Source organism: Molothrus aeneus, chromosome 8 (assembly GCF_037042795.1).
Source record: "Molothrus aeneus isolate 106 chromosome 8, BPBGC_Maene_1.0, whole genome shotgun sequence".
In the NCBI taxonomy this organism is placed as follows: domain Eukaryota; kingdom Metazoa; phylum Chordata; class Aves; order Passeriformes; family Icteridae; genus Molothrus; species Molothrus aeneus.
The window spans coordinates 30,438,007-30,455,554 of record NC_089653.1 but is presented as its reverse complement, the minus strand read 5'-3'; the positions used below and the strand labels follow the sequence as shown (position 1 = coordinate 30,455,554).

Genomic DNA, 17,548 nt, shown 5'->3' with positions numbered 1-17,548 from the left:
CCGCCCGCCGCTCGACATGGCCGCCGCGCTGGGGAGGCTGCTCCGCGCCGCGGTGAGTGAGGGCCCGCCCGCCGGCCTGCCCGCCCGGCCCCGCCGTCGCCCTGACCCTCCCTGTCCCCGCAGGTGCCCCTGGCTGCCGCCGCCGGGAGGAGAGCGACGGCACGGCCCCCGGCCTGCGCCCGCCGCCCCTTCAGCCTCGGTAAGTGCGGGAGGGCGGCCGGGGAAGGCGCCCCGGGAGCGCCCCCGGGCCCGGCCCGCAGCTCTGCGTTCTCCCCTCCGCAGGCTCCTCGCGGTTCGCCGTCGCCGTGACCCAGCACGCCCCGGCCTTCAAGGGAACGGCCGTCGTCAACGGAGAGTTCAAGGAGCTGAGCCTAGATGATTTCAAGGGGAAATACCTGGTTCTCTTCTTCTACCCCCTGGACTTGTGAGTGCGGGTTTCTCCCTTTCCCGATGGGCCTTCTGAAGGTCCTGCTGAAGGTCATCACAGGCGCTGCAGGTCGTCCTGGGTTTGTTCGATTTGAGCCAGTCTTGCGGGGCAGATGTGCCTGTATCTAGGGTGTGAGTGATAAGGTTGGGGGCACACGGCCATTGTGTGTTAAAGCAGTGGAGAGGGTGGCTGGAGAGCATCTTCTAGCTGCAGGGCCTGCATCAGGAGCTGGCTGTGGTTCCTGTTACACTCAGATCCCGGGGGTGAGGACATTGCCTTGCATTTTGGGACTGCCTTGAAGACTGTCCTTGAAGAAGCAAGGCCAGCAGAACTGCAGCTAACAGCTTTAGAGCAAAACATGATAGGATGGGGGTCAGTCTGCTTGGAAGACTTGAATTGCCGAGAGTATCTTGGTGCATGTGGGCCCATGGAGAAGGGTTTAACCTGCAGATCGTTCTGCTATAGTTGCCAAAAACTCTCTGTCCAGAGAGTCTCTAGCAGAGGCAGCTTCTCCATCTTTGTAAGGAATCTGTCTAGAACTTGGAGATGGAGCTGGTGTGCCAGCTGTGCGGCTGTGACTGTTGGTTTGAGACTGAAACTAATTTTGAGCAGGAAACATTGCTAAAATTATCAGTCTAAAGAAAATGCCTAGAAACAGACATGAGTCTTCTCTAGAGAAGATGGCAGAATTATTACAGCCTGATCTGTCTTCCCACAGCACCTTTGTCTGCCCCACAGAAATTGTGGCCTTCAGCAACAAAGCAAAAGAATTTCGTGATGTGAACTGTGAAGTGGTGGCAGTTTCAGTGGACTCTCATTTTACTCATCTGGCATGGATAAACACACCACGAAGGGTAGGAATTGAGTATCTTTTTGGGGCTTTCTCTTTTGGTTTGGTTTCTTTTCTCAAGAGCTACAGAGAAGAGGAGTTGAATAAATAATTGTGCCACCTCTGATTTTTAATAGATTTCCTAAAGTTGTATGCCATCAACTTCTGCATTTGATGACATAATTCTGACCTCTGTCTTTGTTTTCTTTTTCGTAATTATCTGGCTTGGGTTTTTAACTTGTTTTGCTGTGATGATACTTTGTTGATAGCATATCTCAAAAGACAAATGCTCAGTTTCGTGTCACTGTCCCAAAGTGTGTGTGGCAGCTGATAATGCACAGAAACTTTCACAGAAAAGGAGCAGCAGCTGTTCATCCGTTACTGTTAACAATTACCCAACGGTGGTGGCTTCAGGTTGGAAGCAGAGGAACCACCAGTTTATTAGAGAACTTGTATCATTAATTCTCACTTGATGAAAGGGTTCCACTCTTGCAGTACAAGTGGAGGTTTTTGACTTTCTTTAGGGAAAGAAAGTGATAAAGATAGCCTTTTAGTGGAGAGGAGCCTCTTTCAGATATAAAAAACACCTGCTTTTGATGACATAAAGCATCCCCCTGGTTTAGGTAGTTGTAGAGGACCACAGGTGTCCCAGGAAGGTGCAGAAGCACCTGTGCCATCAGTCCCAGCCTGTGTGGACAGCAGTGTGCAGTTGTGCTGCAGGCTGGGTGCCTCCTGGCCTGGCACCACTGGGACATGCAGGGGAGGGAGGAGAGTTTGCTGCATTTAATAGACCTTGGCTGAGCCTGTCAAGAGTATTTCTTTTCTGCATGCTTTGTTCAAAGCTCAGCAATGTGACTGTGGCCTGAGTTCCCAGCGTTATCCCAAAGGTGTTCAGGGTATGCCAGTCGTGCGTAGTGTTTTACAGATGCACAGAGTGTTGGAAGGGACCCACAAGGATCATCAGGCCCAGCTCAAAACACCCTGCACAGGGTGGAAAGAATTCCATGGTGGCACAGACAGGAAACTGACACCCAGAGAAGCTGAAGCCTTGGTTTCTCTGACATCTGTGCTCACAGCTCTGTGCAGGGAACTCTGTTGCAGACAAGTGTTTGCAGGATCTGGGTCTGTGGCTGAGATTACACAGTGAATCACTGATGATGCCAAGAATAGCAAAGCTAACAAACTCCAGCCTTGTTTCAAGGTTAGAGAGCTTATCTCTCTTGCAGTCTCAGTCTGTGGCAAAACGAAAGAAATCTTGTTTGACTCTTCAAATAGTATTTAAATTGACTTGTGAGAGGCAAAACAAAAGTAACCATGTGCACTGAATAGAGCAGCAGAACTCTGACATACTTAGTGTGTGGGTAAGAGCATTGTGTTTGGAACCAGAATTGTTAAGGTTGCAAAAGACTTCTAGGATCATGAAGTCTCATGATGGTGATGAGATGATGAACTCACTGCCACCACCATCACCATGTTCACCACTAATCATGACCCCAAGTGCCACATCCATGTTTTTTTTCCCATGTCCTGGGAAGTGTGTTCCAATGCCTAACAATCCTTCCTGTGAAGAAATTTTTGGTAATATTCAATATAAACCTCCCCTGGTGCAATTTGACATCATTTCCTTTTGTCCTGTCCCTTGTTACCTGGAGAAGAGGCTTACCCCCACCTGGCTACACCCACTTCTAAGTAGTTGTAGAGGTCACTCCTGACTCTCCTTTTCTCCAGGCTAAATATCCTCAGCTGTTCCTCATCAGATGAGTGCTCCAAAGTTTGTTTGTTCACAAGTTTGTTTCCCTTCCTTCCCCACCATGTTCATCCTGTTTAATTCTGAACACTTAAATATGCAGTAGAAATTTTTTATTCAGAGCTCCTGAATAAGATACAAAGGAAGTTTTTCTGGAAATGTATGGCTGTTGCCATTGGTAGCCTCTTACCACCGAAAACAGCAATTCTAAAATGCTCAGTGCAAAAGAAATTTTCACTTTCTAAAGAAATAAACTGTTCCTGACTACTTTAAAAAAAAACAAACAAAAAAACCCAAGTAACACCACACATGCTTGGTTCCTTTCATGGAGCAGATGCAGTGATTGGGTTTTGTTGTTTCTATGCCCTCAAGAACATGGAATCCAGCACTCAGGAAGGATGATCCTATGGAGCTTTTTGTAACCAAGTGAAATCTTTCTCTGTTCTCTAGAGCGGTGGTTTGGGCAAAATGAATATTCCAGTTCTGTCAGATCTCACAAAAGAGATCTCCCGTTCTTACGGGGTGCTGCTGGAAGGACCTGGCATAGCACTGAGGTAAGGCTGGACTGCCGTGCTGGGACACAACCCAGTGTAACCAACACAGGGCACACTGTCCCCTCCTGCAGGGAAATGGCACCAGGTGAAGACTGGGAGATGGCTTCTGCTGCAGGATGAGTGGATCCCACCCTAAGAAAAGGGCACCTGCTCATTTTGGCCATGAAGCTGAGAATGGCTCCAGGCCTCTCTGAAAATGTGTGAGGGAAAAGCTCTTCTGCTCTGAGAGAGGCTGAGAACTCCATGTCCCGAAGGAAAAGGAGCAGCATAGAAGGGCAGTGGATTGGGTAGCAATCTTCTGGAGACCTTCAGTTTCTGATCTCTTTGGATCAGGAACTTTTGGCACTTATTTTCTGAGAGATTAAGTTAATTAGTATGGTAAGATTGGGACTTTGGTTTTCACAAATGCTTGTATGCAACAGGATTTAATTTAGTAGCATAATTCACAAGCAGCTCTTCACTCAGCACCTACAGATTTGACCAAAAAGACATGGGCAGGATGTCAGCTTTCAGTTTTGAAGTACAGGTGGAACTCTCCCTTTGCTCTGAGTGGATTGAATAGTCTCCATAGATACTTAGTAATCTCACAGTACCACAGGAGATCACTTTGCTAACAAACAAGATACCAAATGCTGCAGTTCCCCTCCTAACTGATGCGTGTCACTGCTGAAATTGTACATCCAGTTCCTTGTGTTTGGCCTGGGAAATTGATTTGCTTGCCTGAACTGCTGCATTGCAGAGGTCTGTTCATCATTGACCCAAACGGGGTCATCAAGCACCTGAGTGTCAATGACCTGCCCGTGGGGCGCAGCGTGGACGAGACCCTGCGCCTGGTCAAGGCCTTCCAGTTCGTGGAGACACACGGCGAGGTGTGCCCGGCCGACTGGACTCCAAACTCCCCCACGGTGAGTGCCTGCTCAGGGACAAATAAATCCTCCTAAAGACAGCCACTGGTGCTTGGCTGCAGGGCTGGGATCCACTCAGCTGTGAGGTGCTTCACTGCACCTGTTGTCAAAGCTGTTACAGCTTGGGCCGGTTTAGTCTGTTTGTCTGGTAGTAATTGTGGGATTTCTGTGAAGAAATTTTCCTTGCAGTGAAAGCAAGGAAAGGAGATGTAAATTGTGTTCAGAACTCCAAACTTGACTTGGACTCTCCATTAACTGAGTTGTATTTTTTTACTTACTTAATACGTTGTAATTTAACAGGAAAACGTGGTTTATATGTTAGCTGAGTTCAGATTTTTTACTCACTTCACGCATTGTAATCTAACAGGAAAAATGTGGTTTATATGTTAGCTGAGTTCAGATTTTTTTACTTACTTAATTACTTACTTTCTTTTTACTTTAAGAGGAAAAATGTGGTTTATACTTAAAATTTTCAAGTACGACTTGTACATGATCTAGGCTTTTGTCTTTTAACCAATCAATAAAGAGATCACTGTTTTTATAAACTATGCATGTATTTTCTTGGATAAAGTATCAAATCTGTGGGTTTTTTATCATACCTGTTCCAAGTAATAACCTAATTTTCTTTTCTTGACAGATCAAACCAAGCCCAGAAGGTTCCAAAGAATATTTTGAAAAAGTGCATTACTAAACACTCAAATATGTGGACAAAATTCTTTAGTTTTATCTACTGAAGACATTAGGAAAACAGCTGTGATTGTAAAAATTAATAATAAAAATAAAAGCTGTCATTTTTCTCATGTTTAAGAAGAAATTAAATGCTAAAATATTTACTGACTCCTTTGTCTTGCTTTAAAAATGGTAAAACTGAGGCTTTCCCCCCTGCCTTCTGCAACTTCAGTTTCATGGATTTCTGTGACCATTAATCATCTTCCTGAATGTGATGAGTACACAAGTTACAGTTGCCTTCCATTGGCTTTTCCCTTTATCTAGTTTTGGACCAGAAAATTTCCTGCGTTTCATTTTCTCACACAACGTAAAAGTCCGTTAAAAAAAAAAGAGAAAATACAAGGATAGAATTTTGATATATGGTTTATATTAAATGATTTTTGCAGAGGAAGAGATAAATGTAACAAGTAAAAATAATTTTAAAATCATTGGGTTTATGTGTAAATGCACTAAAACGTGGAAAGAATGTAAATGTGTGCCATTTAAAACAAGTGCAGCTTCTCAGGAGCACTAACAAGCATGAACTTTAATTTTGTTTGGGAGATGGTAAAAAACTTTGAACCCCCACAGTGCACTTATTAGAGCTTAATGGCAAAGTTTCTTTCACTTGAATTTGCTTGACTCTTGTACTGCTTGAACCTGATGTAGCATCTCTCTAGCCATAATAAAATAATCTTAACGTGGCCTAGCAGCAGGTGTGGTGCTTTGCTTTTCTTTCCCTTTCCCCAAAGCCCTGTTTCTCTGTTTGGAAGGAACTGGATGTGTTCCGACAGCAGCTCACAGGTGCCATGGGGAGCAGCCCATGGAGGCACAGTCCTGAGGGGCTGCACGGATCAATACAACGCTCTGTGTGTTTCTGTTTTTCATCTGTCCCTCTGAGCAAAGAAGTACAAGGTGGCTGAGCCCTGAGTTAGCTTTATAACGGGGATCAATGCTCCACGGTAACATGAAAAAATGCGACTGAAGCGGTGCCGGTGCTGATGCTCCAGGTCCCGCTAGCTGCAAATCTTTTCAGTCCCGGTGTTTGGGTTTTTTGTGAAGTGTAACCGTGGGTTTTTCCCGGTTAACCCGGTATTTGCCGCACCAAAGTGGCCGGGTTGTGCCTGCAGGGTCCCGACCCTCACCGGGCGCGGCCTTGTCCTCCCGCCGCCATCCCGCGGGGGGCGCGAGGGGTCTCCGCGAGGGTTCCCCGCTGCTCGGCTCTGCTCGCCCGGGGAAGCCGCTGGAAGGGACAAGCCTGAGGGGCCTTGCCTTGCCTTGCCTTGCCTGCCCGGTGTGAAAAAGGCGTATTTTATGATTGGCTTTTCGCAAATATTAAAATGAATATTATATGTGTTGTGCTTAGAAAGTAATGCTGTATTAATTCTCTTAAGTAGTGTGTTAAATATAGTTTTAGGTTATAATAAAATGTTAAAAGAGAAATTAGGCTATGTAGGATACTTTTTTTTTTTTAAAGAAAGGACTCATAGTGAGACAGCAGCCACAGGACACCTAAATCTTTCAGAGGAAGAGAATTTATTGCCCATTATCAGCAGAAATGAACTTCTTCCCACCTCGCACAGCCAGGATGACGCCGGTTAGGATTCAGAGGAAGAAGCTGACACTGACCAGACAGAATCCTATGTTTGAATGGAATTTATGCATCATGTATGAGGCGTATGAATATGCAACAGGCTATTGTTTTTAAGGGTTAATCCTTCGTTAATGTGTGTCCTTTTTCGGGCTTATGCTGGCCAGAAAAAGGTATCTGGACATCTGTAACTCTTTGTTTCTATTTTCTTATATTGTCCTAATTCAAATTGTCCAAATTATTATTACTCTAATTGTATTACTATTTTTATAACCATTTTATTCCTATTAAACTTTTAAAATTTTAAAAACAAGTGATTGGCGTTTTTCACACCGGGAAGCCGCTGGAAAGGGAAAAGCCCGTGGGACCTTGCCTTGCCTTCCCGGTGTGAAAAACCTGGAAGGCAAGGCAAAAAGTATCCTACATAGCATAGCTTCTATTTTAACATTTTTATAACCTAAAACTCTATTTAACATACTACTTAAGAGAATTAATACAGCATCACTTTCTAACACAACACATATAATATTCATTTTAATATTTGCGAAAAGCCAATACATAAAACACGCATTTTTCACACTGGGGGAAGCCGCTGGGAAGGGAAAGCCCGTGGGGCCGCGGGGCCTCTCCCCAGCGCGCTGCGGGGAGCGGGGCCCCGGCGCGGCGGCTCCGCGGCCGGGCGGAGCGTGCGGCACCGGACCGGGCCCGGCGGCGCTTCCGGTGCCGCGGCTCCATGGACGCCAACCTGCGCTTCTGGAGGGCGGAGGGGCAGGTGGGCACCGCGGCCGGGAGGGGGCACGGGTCCTGTTAGGGAAGGTCCGGAATAACGCCTCCAACGTGTCTCCCTCAGTCTTTCTTCCAGAGGTTTCTCCTCTGGGCGGACGCCTTGGATCCGCTGCTGCTGCTCAAGTCCTCCGTGAGTAGCGCGGGAAGGTCGAGATGAGCGGGCGGCCTGAGGGGCTGTGGCGGGGCCGGGGGTGGAATGGGATTGTGAAATCACTGCAGAGCTGCTGAGGAGAAGGAAATTCGTGAGGAATGTAGCGGTGGATGTAATGTTCCGCTGCCTAAAGGGGCGACAAAGAGCTGGGGAGGGGCTTTCGACAAGGGCACGGGTGCTGGGACAAGGGAATGGCTTTAAACTGAGAGAGGAGTTTTAGGTTGTGTTGCTGAAAGGAATTCCTCCCTGTGCGGGTCGCAGGTCCTGGCACAGGTGCCCAGAGCAGCTGTGGCTGCCCCTGGATCCCTGGCAGTGCCCAAGGCCAGGCTGGACAGGGCTTGGAGCAGCCTGGGACAGTGGAAGGTGTCCCTGCCCTTGGCAGGGGTGGCACTGGGTGGCTTTAAGGTCCCTTCCAACCCGGAGCATTCCACAGTCCTACAATAAACAGAAACACACGTGTGTGCACTTCTACTTACATTAACCAAGGGACATTTCTACCCACGGCCATCTCAGCAGCCCTGCTCAGACTGTGCCAGCAGTTGAATTATCCCAATAGTTTAAAAGTTTCTGTGATTATGAATTCATTGTGTTTAGGAGTATTCTTGCTTTCACTGCAAAGAACAGATACATCATTAGCTTCTAGGTTTGTTTTATAGCTGATATATTGCACTTAAAATATTGAAACTGAGGGGGTTTTGTTTGTTTTGTTTTGTTTATTTTTTTCTCTCAAATACAGAATGAAATAAAAAGTACCAGGTTATCAATACTAATCAATGAGAAGACCCTAAGTGAGCCCATACAGAATAATCAGGTATTTTGGACTGCAGTTGAAGTCTTAACATAAGACTTCATATCCATATTTATCCATATTCAATTTATCCATATTCAATTGCTGTTTTATGGTTTAAAAATGCTTACTAGTTTTAACTTTTTAAAATAAACCTTCTGTTCTGCCCTAGTGTGTGCTTTGGTGCTGTTACACAGCTCATGGGATGTGCATGCTTTATATTCCACAGGGAGTATATGGAGAGAAATTTCACGGGAAGAATATAATTATAAGGATATATAAACATATACACTTTTTGTAAAAGGAAGTGATTAGAAAAAGACATAGAATAAATTTAGAAAGAAGATTTTACCCAACCTCCTCTGAAATTTAATAATTAACCTAATTTTCCAACTGTTGTAGACTAAAAAGGCCTTCTTGCTAAGCCTGGTAAGTTTACAAAATATTTAGATTATTTTTTCCCCCTTATTCAAGTATGGGAAAGATGTTCTAATTTGCTTTTTTTTCCTTTTTAAGTCCAGTGTGCATCCTGATACAGACAAGATAATTCCTGTTTTGTTTAGACCTCCAGGTGGGTTCCCTTAAGTGAAATTTTATGTGTTTGACTGAAGCATCAGGGAGGAATAGCTCATGGTGAGCAGCTGCTGTGGTACCACAGTCACACTCTTCTCCACATAGAAAAGCAAGCAGACTCTTCTCTTAGTTGCATTGTTAAATGTGTTGAAGATTGATTGATTTATTCCTATGGTCCTGCTGGGGAATTTCTCCCTGGGATAATCTGCTCATCTAGTTGGAAACACTCTGATCAGTCTCTGCTTCTTGTTGTGCAGAATGAGTTCCCAAATCCCTCCACATTTAACTGTCTGCTGTAATTTAAGTTTTTCCCTTGGTGGCTGCTGGATGAATTTACATTCTGGTGACAGATCAGGTGTGCTTGGGGTTTGTTTAGGCAGCACAGGTTGTTAATCAGAGATAACCACACTGAGGCTGTACTCATTATCTCCTGTGAGCACTCACAACTGTGGCAGCTTCTGTTACACCTCTCTTTTTGAACAGAGGGCTGAACTTGTCTTCAGTTATTTCATTTCCAAGCAGCCCTGGGGAGGGAGGTTCATGAGGGTTCCTTTTGGCTGTGAAATCTGAGCAGGGGTTGTGGCTTCTTGAGCCAGGAGTGAGAGATAAAGCTTAGGGCTGAAGTTAATGGTGATGCTGGGGTTTGTGGGCAGCGTTTTGCTTGGAGATGGAAACGGACAGGGGAAATGAGGGGAATTTTCTGCTCTAGACCATCCACCTACACTCACAGATGTTATTTTTACTGAAATAAAGTTTTCTTTCTTTTTAGCTTTCATGCCCGTAACTCTTCCCTTGGTGAGTAATCATGACAGATGCCAGTGTGCATCCAGCAAGGCTTCCATTTTCCATAGCCAGGGGCTGGAGGGAGGGAATGGAAGTTGTGGGGCTTTATTGTAGCTTCAGCACAAGTTGTTTGAAAGACATCCTTCTTATGGGAAGTAACCAGGAAATCAAGCCCTTAAAGAATCTCCCTGGAAGTCCAAAGCTGTTGGTTACCCTTCTCCAGCAGCATTCCAAGAGACTGTTCGTGTGTGAAGGACAGCTTTCTGATGCAAGGTGAGATCACTCAGCAATGAGAGCAAGGCAAGGTTTGGTCTGTTCAGCCTCAAAAATCTGGAACTGCACGGGGAAGGGGTTGGAACCTTGTGTTCTGTGTCTCAGATCCAGAATATGATTTTTTTTTTTCTCATCTAGATACGCATTTGCAAGTAGGAAATGGTGTTGTCAGTAAATTACCAAAGATATAAATGGCACCATTTTGTTTCATAAAATTTGTACCTGTAATCATGTGCTTATTTATTCATTTAGATTCTTTGGGTTTGGGCTTGGCCTATGAGTGTACATCCTGAGATATGTCATTCCATGCAGACATTACAGCATGAACTTACATGGCACTGCTAGAAAGTACAATGAAAGTCTTGATGGCTGTTAAATTCATTAATAACAGTAATAAAATTAATAGAAGTACCTATTTTTGATATTTACAGCTTAATGTGCTCTCATAGATGTGGTTAGAGTCAGTGCTGGCATTAATAATAAAGATGGATGATCCGCTAATATTAAACAAATTACTGATCCTTCTCTGAGGCTTTGGAGATTCTCAGCCTTCCTCTTATTCAATATTTTGTATTCTTACCTTGATTGACTCTGGTTTTTTTTGAAAATGTTCCACACCTTGAGATTGAAAACTCAAGAAAGGTTGTGTTTTATTAAAGCTGAAGTGCTTATTCACTGTCTAAATTTGAGAAGTAGCTGAGAATTAACTCCTAAAACCTTTGATCTTAGATCAGTTAGATGTAAGTTAGTGTTCACATCCCCAGCAAAACCAATCTGATCCTTTCTCAATAATTTCTTTAATTAGACTTTTGTTACCTTAGTTATATTATTTGCATCTATTTAAGCTTCACAGGCACAAATGCATTTTTCTTTTGGGTAAGAAAGCACCTTGCTGCAATACTCTTGCACACAATGTTTTACCACTATGTGTCTGTGTTTTATACATGTCTGTGTGCTTTCTATTGAACAGAAAAATGAACATGCCACCTCTGTAACAAGAGAATGTTCCAGGCTGGAACCAGGGTTGATGGCCTTGGGCACTGGCTGGAGCCTTTGACCCTGCTGCCAGTGGTACCTCAGCAGTTCTCCTGGTGCTCCTGCACCAAAAACCTCCACACTCTTCAAACCTTATTTTCTTGTGCATTTTCCTCTTAGGTCATTGTTTCATCTGTTCAGCGCCATGCAAGGCATTCTTTTTTTTGGCAGGTAATTGCCTCTTTCTTTCTACTTTTACAGTTCTTCTAGTCTCAATCCTGAATTCATTTTTTCTTACAATCTCTTGTTTCTGCAGTTTGTGTTTCACACATACACCACAGCATTCACTCTGGTAAATGGAAATGGCACCGCAAAGGCTGAAGTGAGTGTTGATTTTTATTTTTGTAATCATCTTCATTGTGCAGATGCCATTTTGAACTTGATTTGCAAGTGTTCTACAATGTATTTATGCAGTGTGGTTTTTTCTGTCCTTAGGAATACTCACTTCAGCAAAAGCAGCTCTTGCTTGGCTTGGGAGCCATTTCCTATTCAGCCTGTGTTGGTGTAAGTATTTGCTCAATGACTGCTTTCCTAAGAAGCTCTCCTGAGAAGGAGTTGGCACTGAGTGCCACATATCCCTCAGGATATCCACAGTGCCACATATCCTTCAGGACTCTGCTCTGGTGCACTGCTCTGATGTCCTGCCACAGAACTAGAATAAGGATATTCTCTGATCATGTCAGCCATTATTTTGCTTGGCTTCCCCTGATGCTTCCTCTTGTGTCAATTTCTTTGTTGTTTTGCAAGCTTAGCAAACAGGTGGTGAGAGGAACTGGCCAGTGTTTACAAACACAGGGTGAGCCACTGGGGTGTTGTAGCTGATTTTTGATGCTGTGGAAGAGATCTAACTCCACACAAGTGGTGAGGTCTGCAAGCATCAGTACTGGACGGTGTTTGCTCAAATCCCAGGAACGTAGCCATGAAAATACTGCACTGGATGCAGGGAAATCAGCCTTCCAGAAGGGAGCTGACCCTGTGTTCTCTGCTGGGATAGGAGGTTTTGGTTTCTGGAGTTTGTTACATCAGAATGAGCTCAGGAATTACCATGACACTCATCACAAGTGTAGATGTCTCTGTAATGTCTCTCCTCACCCCCCACACAAAGCAGTGATTTTCATAGGCTTCTGGCAGAAAAATGTGATTGTTCCTTGCTTCTGTTAGAGGGAGTTTCACCTCTGCCCACTGCAGGGCAGAACAGCTGGCCAGGATTGCTCAGGCCTTACAGAAATCTGGGGAGGCAGCCCTGCCTGTGGGTCATCCTGGGAGTGCTTCCCTTTGTCCTTCAGAGGAGTCTGAGGGCCAGCTGGTGTCCTGGCCCTTTATTCCTACATGAAACTTCCTGCAAGTGTATTATGGGAATATGGAATTGGGCTGAAACTGCAGAGAAGCAGGAAAAATACAGAAGTAAACCAGATTTCCTGTTTGGGGGAGAGAGGAATGTGTGACACAATGCAGTTGGACGAATGTCCAAGGAATATTAGTCAGAGGTAATTATTTTCTTTTTTCTGTCTCTGTATTCACACTGCTGCTGTCCTCTACATAGTAATGTTGAATGCTTTTTTTATCACAATGTTTTGCATTCTTATCTAAAAGAGTGATTACAAGCACCTTCATTAACTAGAGAAGACGTATATTTTGTTGGAATGTTAAACCAAGGCATTTGTTTATTTTCATAGCTGGTAACTAAGTCACAGATTGATTTTCCTGACCTGTTACACTGAAATGCTGCACATTTTTTCAGTGGCCTGTTTCCTCTCCATGCCTTAGGCTCTCCCTCTTGTCTTCGTGAATCGTTACACGTTGAAGAACTCATTAATGCACCTTGTGGTCAGAAAACTGCTGCCTGCTCCTCTGCTTGGTGAGTGGGAACCAACTGTGCACCATGCAGCTGGCCTGAGGGCCATTTGCCTGTCTGACTGTAGAGTTTTCTTACTTTTTGCACAGGTGTGGTCTCTGTTTCTTCTCTGGCTGCCTTTGCTGGTCCCCTCCTTTCTGTGGGAGACAACTCTCACTGGGCAGTGTCCTCGACCTATTTTTTAGTATCAGAGCTGCAGAGCACTCTTGTGAGCTTTGTACACACACCTGAAAGCACCTGGATACATCAGGAGGGCAGTAGCAGTGGCACTGATGTGACCTGGTGTGGCACACGTGTGACACCAGAGTGCGACATCGCTCTGGGAGTGCAGAAAGGGAGACTTGCTCCAGCAGGGTGTCACTAATCCTACAAGGAAAGAGCTGTTCATTACTGCAACAGCTCTACTGCCAGGGTGAAGTTGCACCAGGACAAGTTTAACTATTTAATGTCATTAATTATGTTTCTATTGCCATTTTAGACATTTTTGGCCTTTCTTAGGGAAAAATTGATAAAATGCATCATCTCCTCTGTTGCAAGTTATGTGAGATGCCTACTCAGATCTTTCTGAAGTACATTAGAGGTTTCTGGCTTGTTTCCTTGAAGCAGGTGTTAAATGTGCTTCCATTTTCTTAAATGTAGAGAAAAGCCTGAGGGTAATTGATTAGCATTAGTCCAGCCATTTGCAAAGTGTCCTCTGGTACACTAATGTCTTTATGGAATAGCTCTACCAAAAACTAATAAAAAGAGCAACCTCTTCTTTCAGGCAAGGTCAGTTTGACAGTCTATGCTCTTCCTTTCAATGTAGGATGCAACCTTTTCTGAAACCCTTTTCCTTTCAGGATTTTGTCATCTGTGCTGGATTTTATGCTGAGCAGGACAAAACCTAAGCACAACAGAAATCCCTCCACTTTCTCTTAAGACAAAGCACTCATGGTTTGAGCTGGATGGAAATGATTTTAAAGCTCTGAATCCACAATGACAAAGCACCTTTTAGGCCTGAAGCCTTGCAGTCTCTCTCAAGCTTCTGAAACAAAGATTCAAATCTTGAGTAGATTTTCATAGGGCAGTATTTTTTTAAGCTGTCAGGTTATTCAGGTTATTGTGAACTGTTGAACTGGAAATGTAAAATGCACATCATTATGGATGGCATTATTGAGGCAGCCCTTTGGGATCTATTAAAGCAAAATCCCCTTTAACCCTGCAGGTTTGACAAGTGCATTTACCGTGGCGATGGTGAGAAGCCCAGAATTTGATAATGGGATAGAAGTGATGGACAGGAATGGCAAGGTTATAGGAGTGTCCAAGAAGGCTGGTGAGAAGGTAGGTGAGGGGGTGCAGAACTTTTTTGACTTGCCTTTCATTCCCTGCTAAGAGCAGAATGTGATGCTGACAGTAGCTAGGGTTGGATATATTGAATAAGGCTTGGATTAGGTCTCTGGAACCAGGTTATTCCACAACTTCAGTGCCATCAAGGGTTGGCTGCCTCCCCACACCAATATACTGAGGACCAGAGACACTGGCACAGACATTTGTGTTTACTCTGGTCACCTCCAGAAGGAGATAAGACCCTTGGATCTTCTGAAGGAACACCTCAGAGAAAAGTTGTATTGTGGAAACAACTGCATGAGCATAAGGATTTGGGGACAGCTGGAGAGAGAACTTCAGATTTAACACAGGCTAGTTAGGATGCCCAGAAGGTATAACCAATTGTATGAAGTTCAGCACAACTTTAAAAAGCAAGTCTTAGCAAAATTATTATCATGGCAGGAAATCTCATTAGTAGTTTCACCTTCTTTTTAAGGAATTTCTCATTCATAAGCAGAGTATTTGCCTCTTAGGTTCCATTTAAGAAAGAATTCCTCTAATAGGTGTTGTTATCCCTCATTAACCTGTTGCTTTAAACCCCAGAGTGTAAGACAAAAAAGCACTCAGGGCAGCAGGCAGTGCTTGAAGCTGCCCAGAACATTCTTTTGACACCACTTGTTTTGCTCTGTCCCTGAAGGCCGTTATGGAAACAGCATTGTCCAGAGCAGTCTTGTTTGGGACAACGTTCTTCCTGCCAGAAGTGCTGATGTACTGTGTGCAGAGGTGAGAGGCACTGCAGGGGCTGGGGGTGCCTGGGCACTGGGACTCTGCTTTTCAGTCTGGCTGTCACCATTTGCCAGGTTTTCCCTTGGGTTTGCAGTATTGCTTGCCTTGGTGGAAGTGGTGATGTGGGAAGTTGCTGTTCAGCTGCTGTGATTCTTGGAGATCATTAAGTGAATCTGGTTATGTCTAACCCATGCTCCAGGGTTTGTAGGAATGAGGTTTTCCTCTCTGCTCCCATGCAGGAAACATGTTTGTGCTCTCCTGACAGGCTCTTTTCCAGCACCTACCTACCTCCAGTTCCCTAATTTAAGATTTGAGTTTCAATGTCTGTATCAAGCTTGTTCACAGCACTTAGCTTAGGTTTGTATATTTGAAGAGGTAATGTGGCACTTGAATTTGCAATTATAGCTGGATTCCCAACTTCCTAATAGTCTTCCACCTGTTGTAAAACATGTTCTTTCTTTTCAACATTTTAAATCCCTGTATCCTTAGAAGAATACATTGTATGCTTTATGAGAGGGTTCTTAGCTTGCCCTGAGCTTTTTGTCATGTAAATAATACAGGTGGGGATCATCTCTGTCAGGTAATTTGGTATTGCCTAAATTGATTCCCTATCAGCTTAAGGGACTCCTGTTACCAGAAGATAAATGCAGATGTAAAATAAAATTTTATATCTATATGTCAAGTCATAAATTTTCGCACAAGGTAAAATAGGGCTGCCCACAGGAACTGAATGTGTAAGGAAAGAGGGTAAGGCAAGAAAAATCTTAATGAAGGAACCTGAGACACTTTAAAGCACTAATGTACTTTCTCTCCTTTTGTCACTTTGATCTTGCTGCTTTTTTTCTTAATGTTGACAATCTGAGCTTGGAAAATGCTGCAGGCAAGCACAAAACCAAGGGGAAGCACAGGAAGTTAAGAGTAAGAACATAGGAAATGAAGTAGGGAAACATCTTTAGATGATAAGCCTAGATTATTACTAATTTCAGTAAAACAGTAGCTAATGCTCTTTGTGTCACTGTCAGGTTATTTTTTAACGTACTGACATACTTGTTTCAATGTCTTGGACAGAGCAAGATTTGTTAAAAATCCTCGTGCTTTGGGTCCTGTGAGGATGTTTGTGATTATGTCAGTCCTAGCAGGGATGCTGCCAGTCTCCTTTAGTATGTTCCCACAGTGTGGGGAGGTAAGTCCTTTCACAGGAATTGATTTAAGATTATTGTGACATTAAATCAGCCTTTCAGAACTATGGCCAGCGCTCTGAAGGCCACGTCTAAAAAAAAATCAACAGGATTCATGTGGTACATCTTAAATGGGGCAGCAGAGAGGCTGCTTGTGAAGGCCCATGTATCAGGCAGAGGCTCACAGGACTTTTGAGGTCTGAGTTGCATTGTGTGTTATTTATATTTACACTTTTCAGTGTAGATTTATCAGGCTTTCACAACAGTCCGAAGCAAGCAAGGTCAGGAGAACTAACTCTTGAAATTTTCAGTGGTTTCTTTTATTTGTCTAAACTTTCTGGCATTTTAGTTTTTTGGGTTTTTTTAGATTTCTTCATCTCTTACAAAAACAAAGCAAACTGAACATAAATGAAGGGACTTTTGAGGAATTATGTACTGAGATTAGGGCTGGTTGATGCCCTTGGGGCTTCCCAATTGCTCAGCCCACAGCAGAAGTTCTTCTATGCGTCACCCAAATATATTTACAGCTGGATTGGGTGATCCTAAAGGTCTCTTCACACCTAAATGATTCTGTGATTCTATAGTGAACAGGGATAATGTCACTATTTAAAAAAAATAAGTATTTTTTCCAATATGTGTGCACATGTAAAAAATGTTGGAGGAGAAAAGAAAAGCCCCAAAACAACAAAAAACAACAACAACAAAATCCTTCAAATCCCTAAATAAAGAAAGAGCCTCAAGTCCCAAATACTGGATGCAGTACTTGAATTTGTGCAAAGTGCAATGGTGTAACAAGGACTTAACATGTCCTTGTTACTCCATTGCACTTTGCACAAACAATGGAGTAACAAGGACTTTCCAGGCCATGGTGGTGCTGATTCCCTTTTCTCCTACATTGCAGATAAAGCGAGCAGACCTTGAACCAGAAATTCTGTCATCTACAGAAGAAACAGAGTTCTTCTACAACAGGGGCATTTAGAGCCTGGCTTTTATACAGAAGTGAAATCCTGAATGCACCACTGGCATTTGGGACTGAATTGTGATTCTGTGTGGCAGAGGTGCCAGATCCAGTGTACGATGGTGAGGCTGTAAAGAGGCAGAACTTGGCAACGTGGCTTTTCCAGCCCAGCCTGGAGGCACATAAACACACCTCAGCTGCTGCTGAGAAGTGCTAGAAAAGCACTGTAATGTAGCCTTTGTCACAAGCTGTGTTCTGTGTTTCCCCAGATGATTGATTTCTTAATTAAATGACTGTTGAGTACGTAAGTTTGTTCT

The 17,548-nt window shown here is 43.9% G+C and overlaps 2 protein-coding genes across 2 annotated transcripts; both read left to right on the top strand.

Annotated features, from left to right (window-relative positions):
- Nucleotides 1-5,882, top strand: PRDX3 (peroxiredoxin 3). The gene is made up of 7 exons (XM_066554866.1): nt 1-52; nt 124-199; nt 283-424; nt 1,146-1,281; nt 3,454-3,557; nt 4,297-4,462; nt 5,100-5,882. Exons 1-7 carry the CDS (start codon nt 17-19, stop codon nt 5,151-5,153), a joined length of 714 nt encoding a protein of 237 aa, XP_066410963.1. The 5' UTR covers nt 1-16; the 3' UTR covers nt 5,154-5,882.
- A 1,579-nt stretch (nt 5,883-7,461) lies between these two features.
- SFXN4 (sideroflexin 4) lies at nt 7,462-17,539 on the top strand. The gene is made up of 14 exons (XM_066554871.1): nt 7,462-7,533; nt 7,612-7,677; nt 8,435-8,509; nt 8,888-8,914; nt 9,002-9,056; nt 9,828-9,853; nt 11,270-11,320; nt 11,406-11,471; nt 11,585-11,653; nt 12,917-13,007; nt 14,209-14,324; nt 15,007-15,092; nt 16,164-16,278; nt 17,175-17,539. Exons 1-14 carry the CDS (start codon nt 7,495-7,497, stop codon nt 17,250-17,252), a joined length of 960 nt encoding a protein of 319 aa, XP_066410968.1. The 5' UTR covers nt 7,462-7,494; the 3' UTR covers nt 17,253-17,539.
- The last annotated feature ends 9 nt before the right edge of the window (nt 17,540-17,548 follow it).

Bases quoted from the DNA above. Each gene is read 5' to 3' on its own strand.
- SFXN4 (XM_066554871.1), top strand. From the start codon at position 7,495: ATGGACGCCAACCTGCGCTTCTGGAGGGCGGAGGGGCAG. The intron at 7,678-8,434 runs GTGAGTAGCGCG...TCTCAAATACAG, and splicing joins TGCTGCTGCTCAAGTCCTCC to AATGAAATAAAAAGTACCAG. The intron at 11,472-11,584 runs GTGAGTGTTGAT...TTCTGTCCTTAG, and splicing joins ATGGCACCGCAAAGGCTGAA to GAATACTCACTTCAGCAAAA.
- PRDX3 (XM_066554866.1), top strand. From the start codon at position 17: ATGGCCGCCGCGCTGGGGAGGCTGCTCCGCGCCGCG. The intron at 200-282 runs GTAAGTGCGGGA...TCCCCTCCGCAG, and splicing joins CCGCCGCCCCTTCAGCCTCG to GCTCCTCGCGGTTCGCCGTC. The intron at 1,282-3,453 runs GTAGGAATTGAG...TCTGTTCTCTAG, and splicing joins GGATAAACACACCACGAAGG to AGCGGTGGTTTGGGCAAAAT.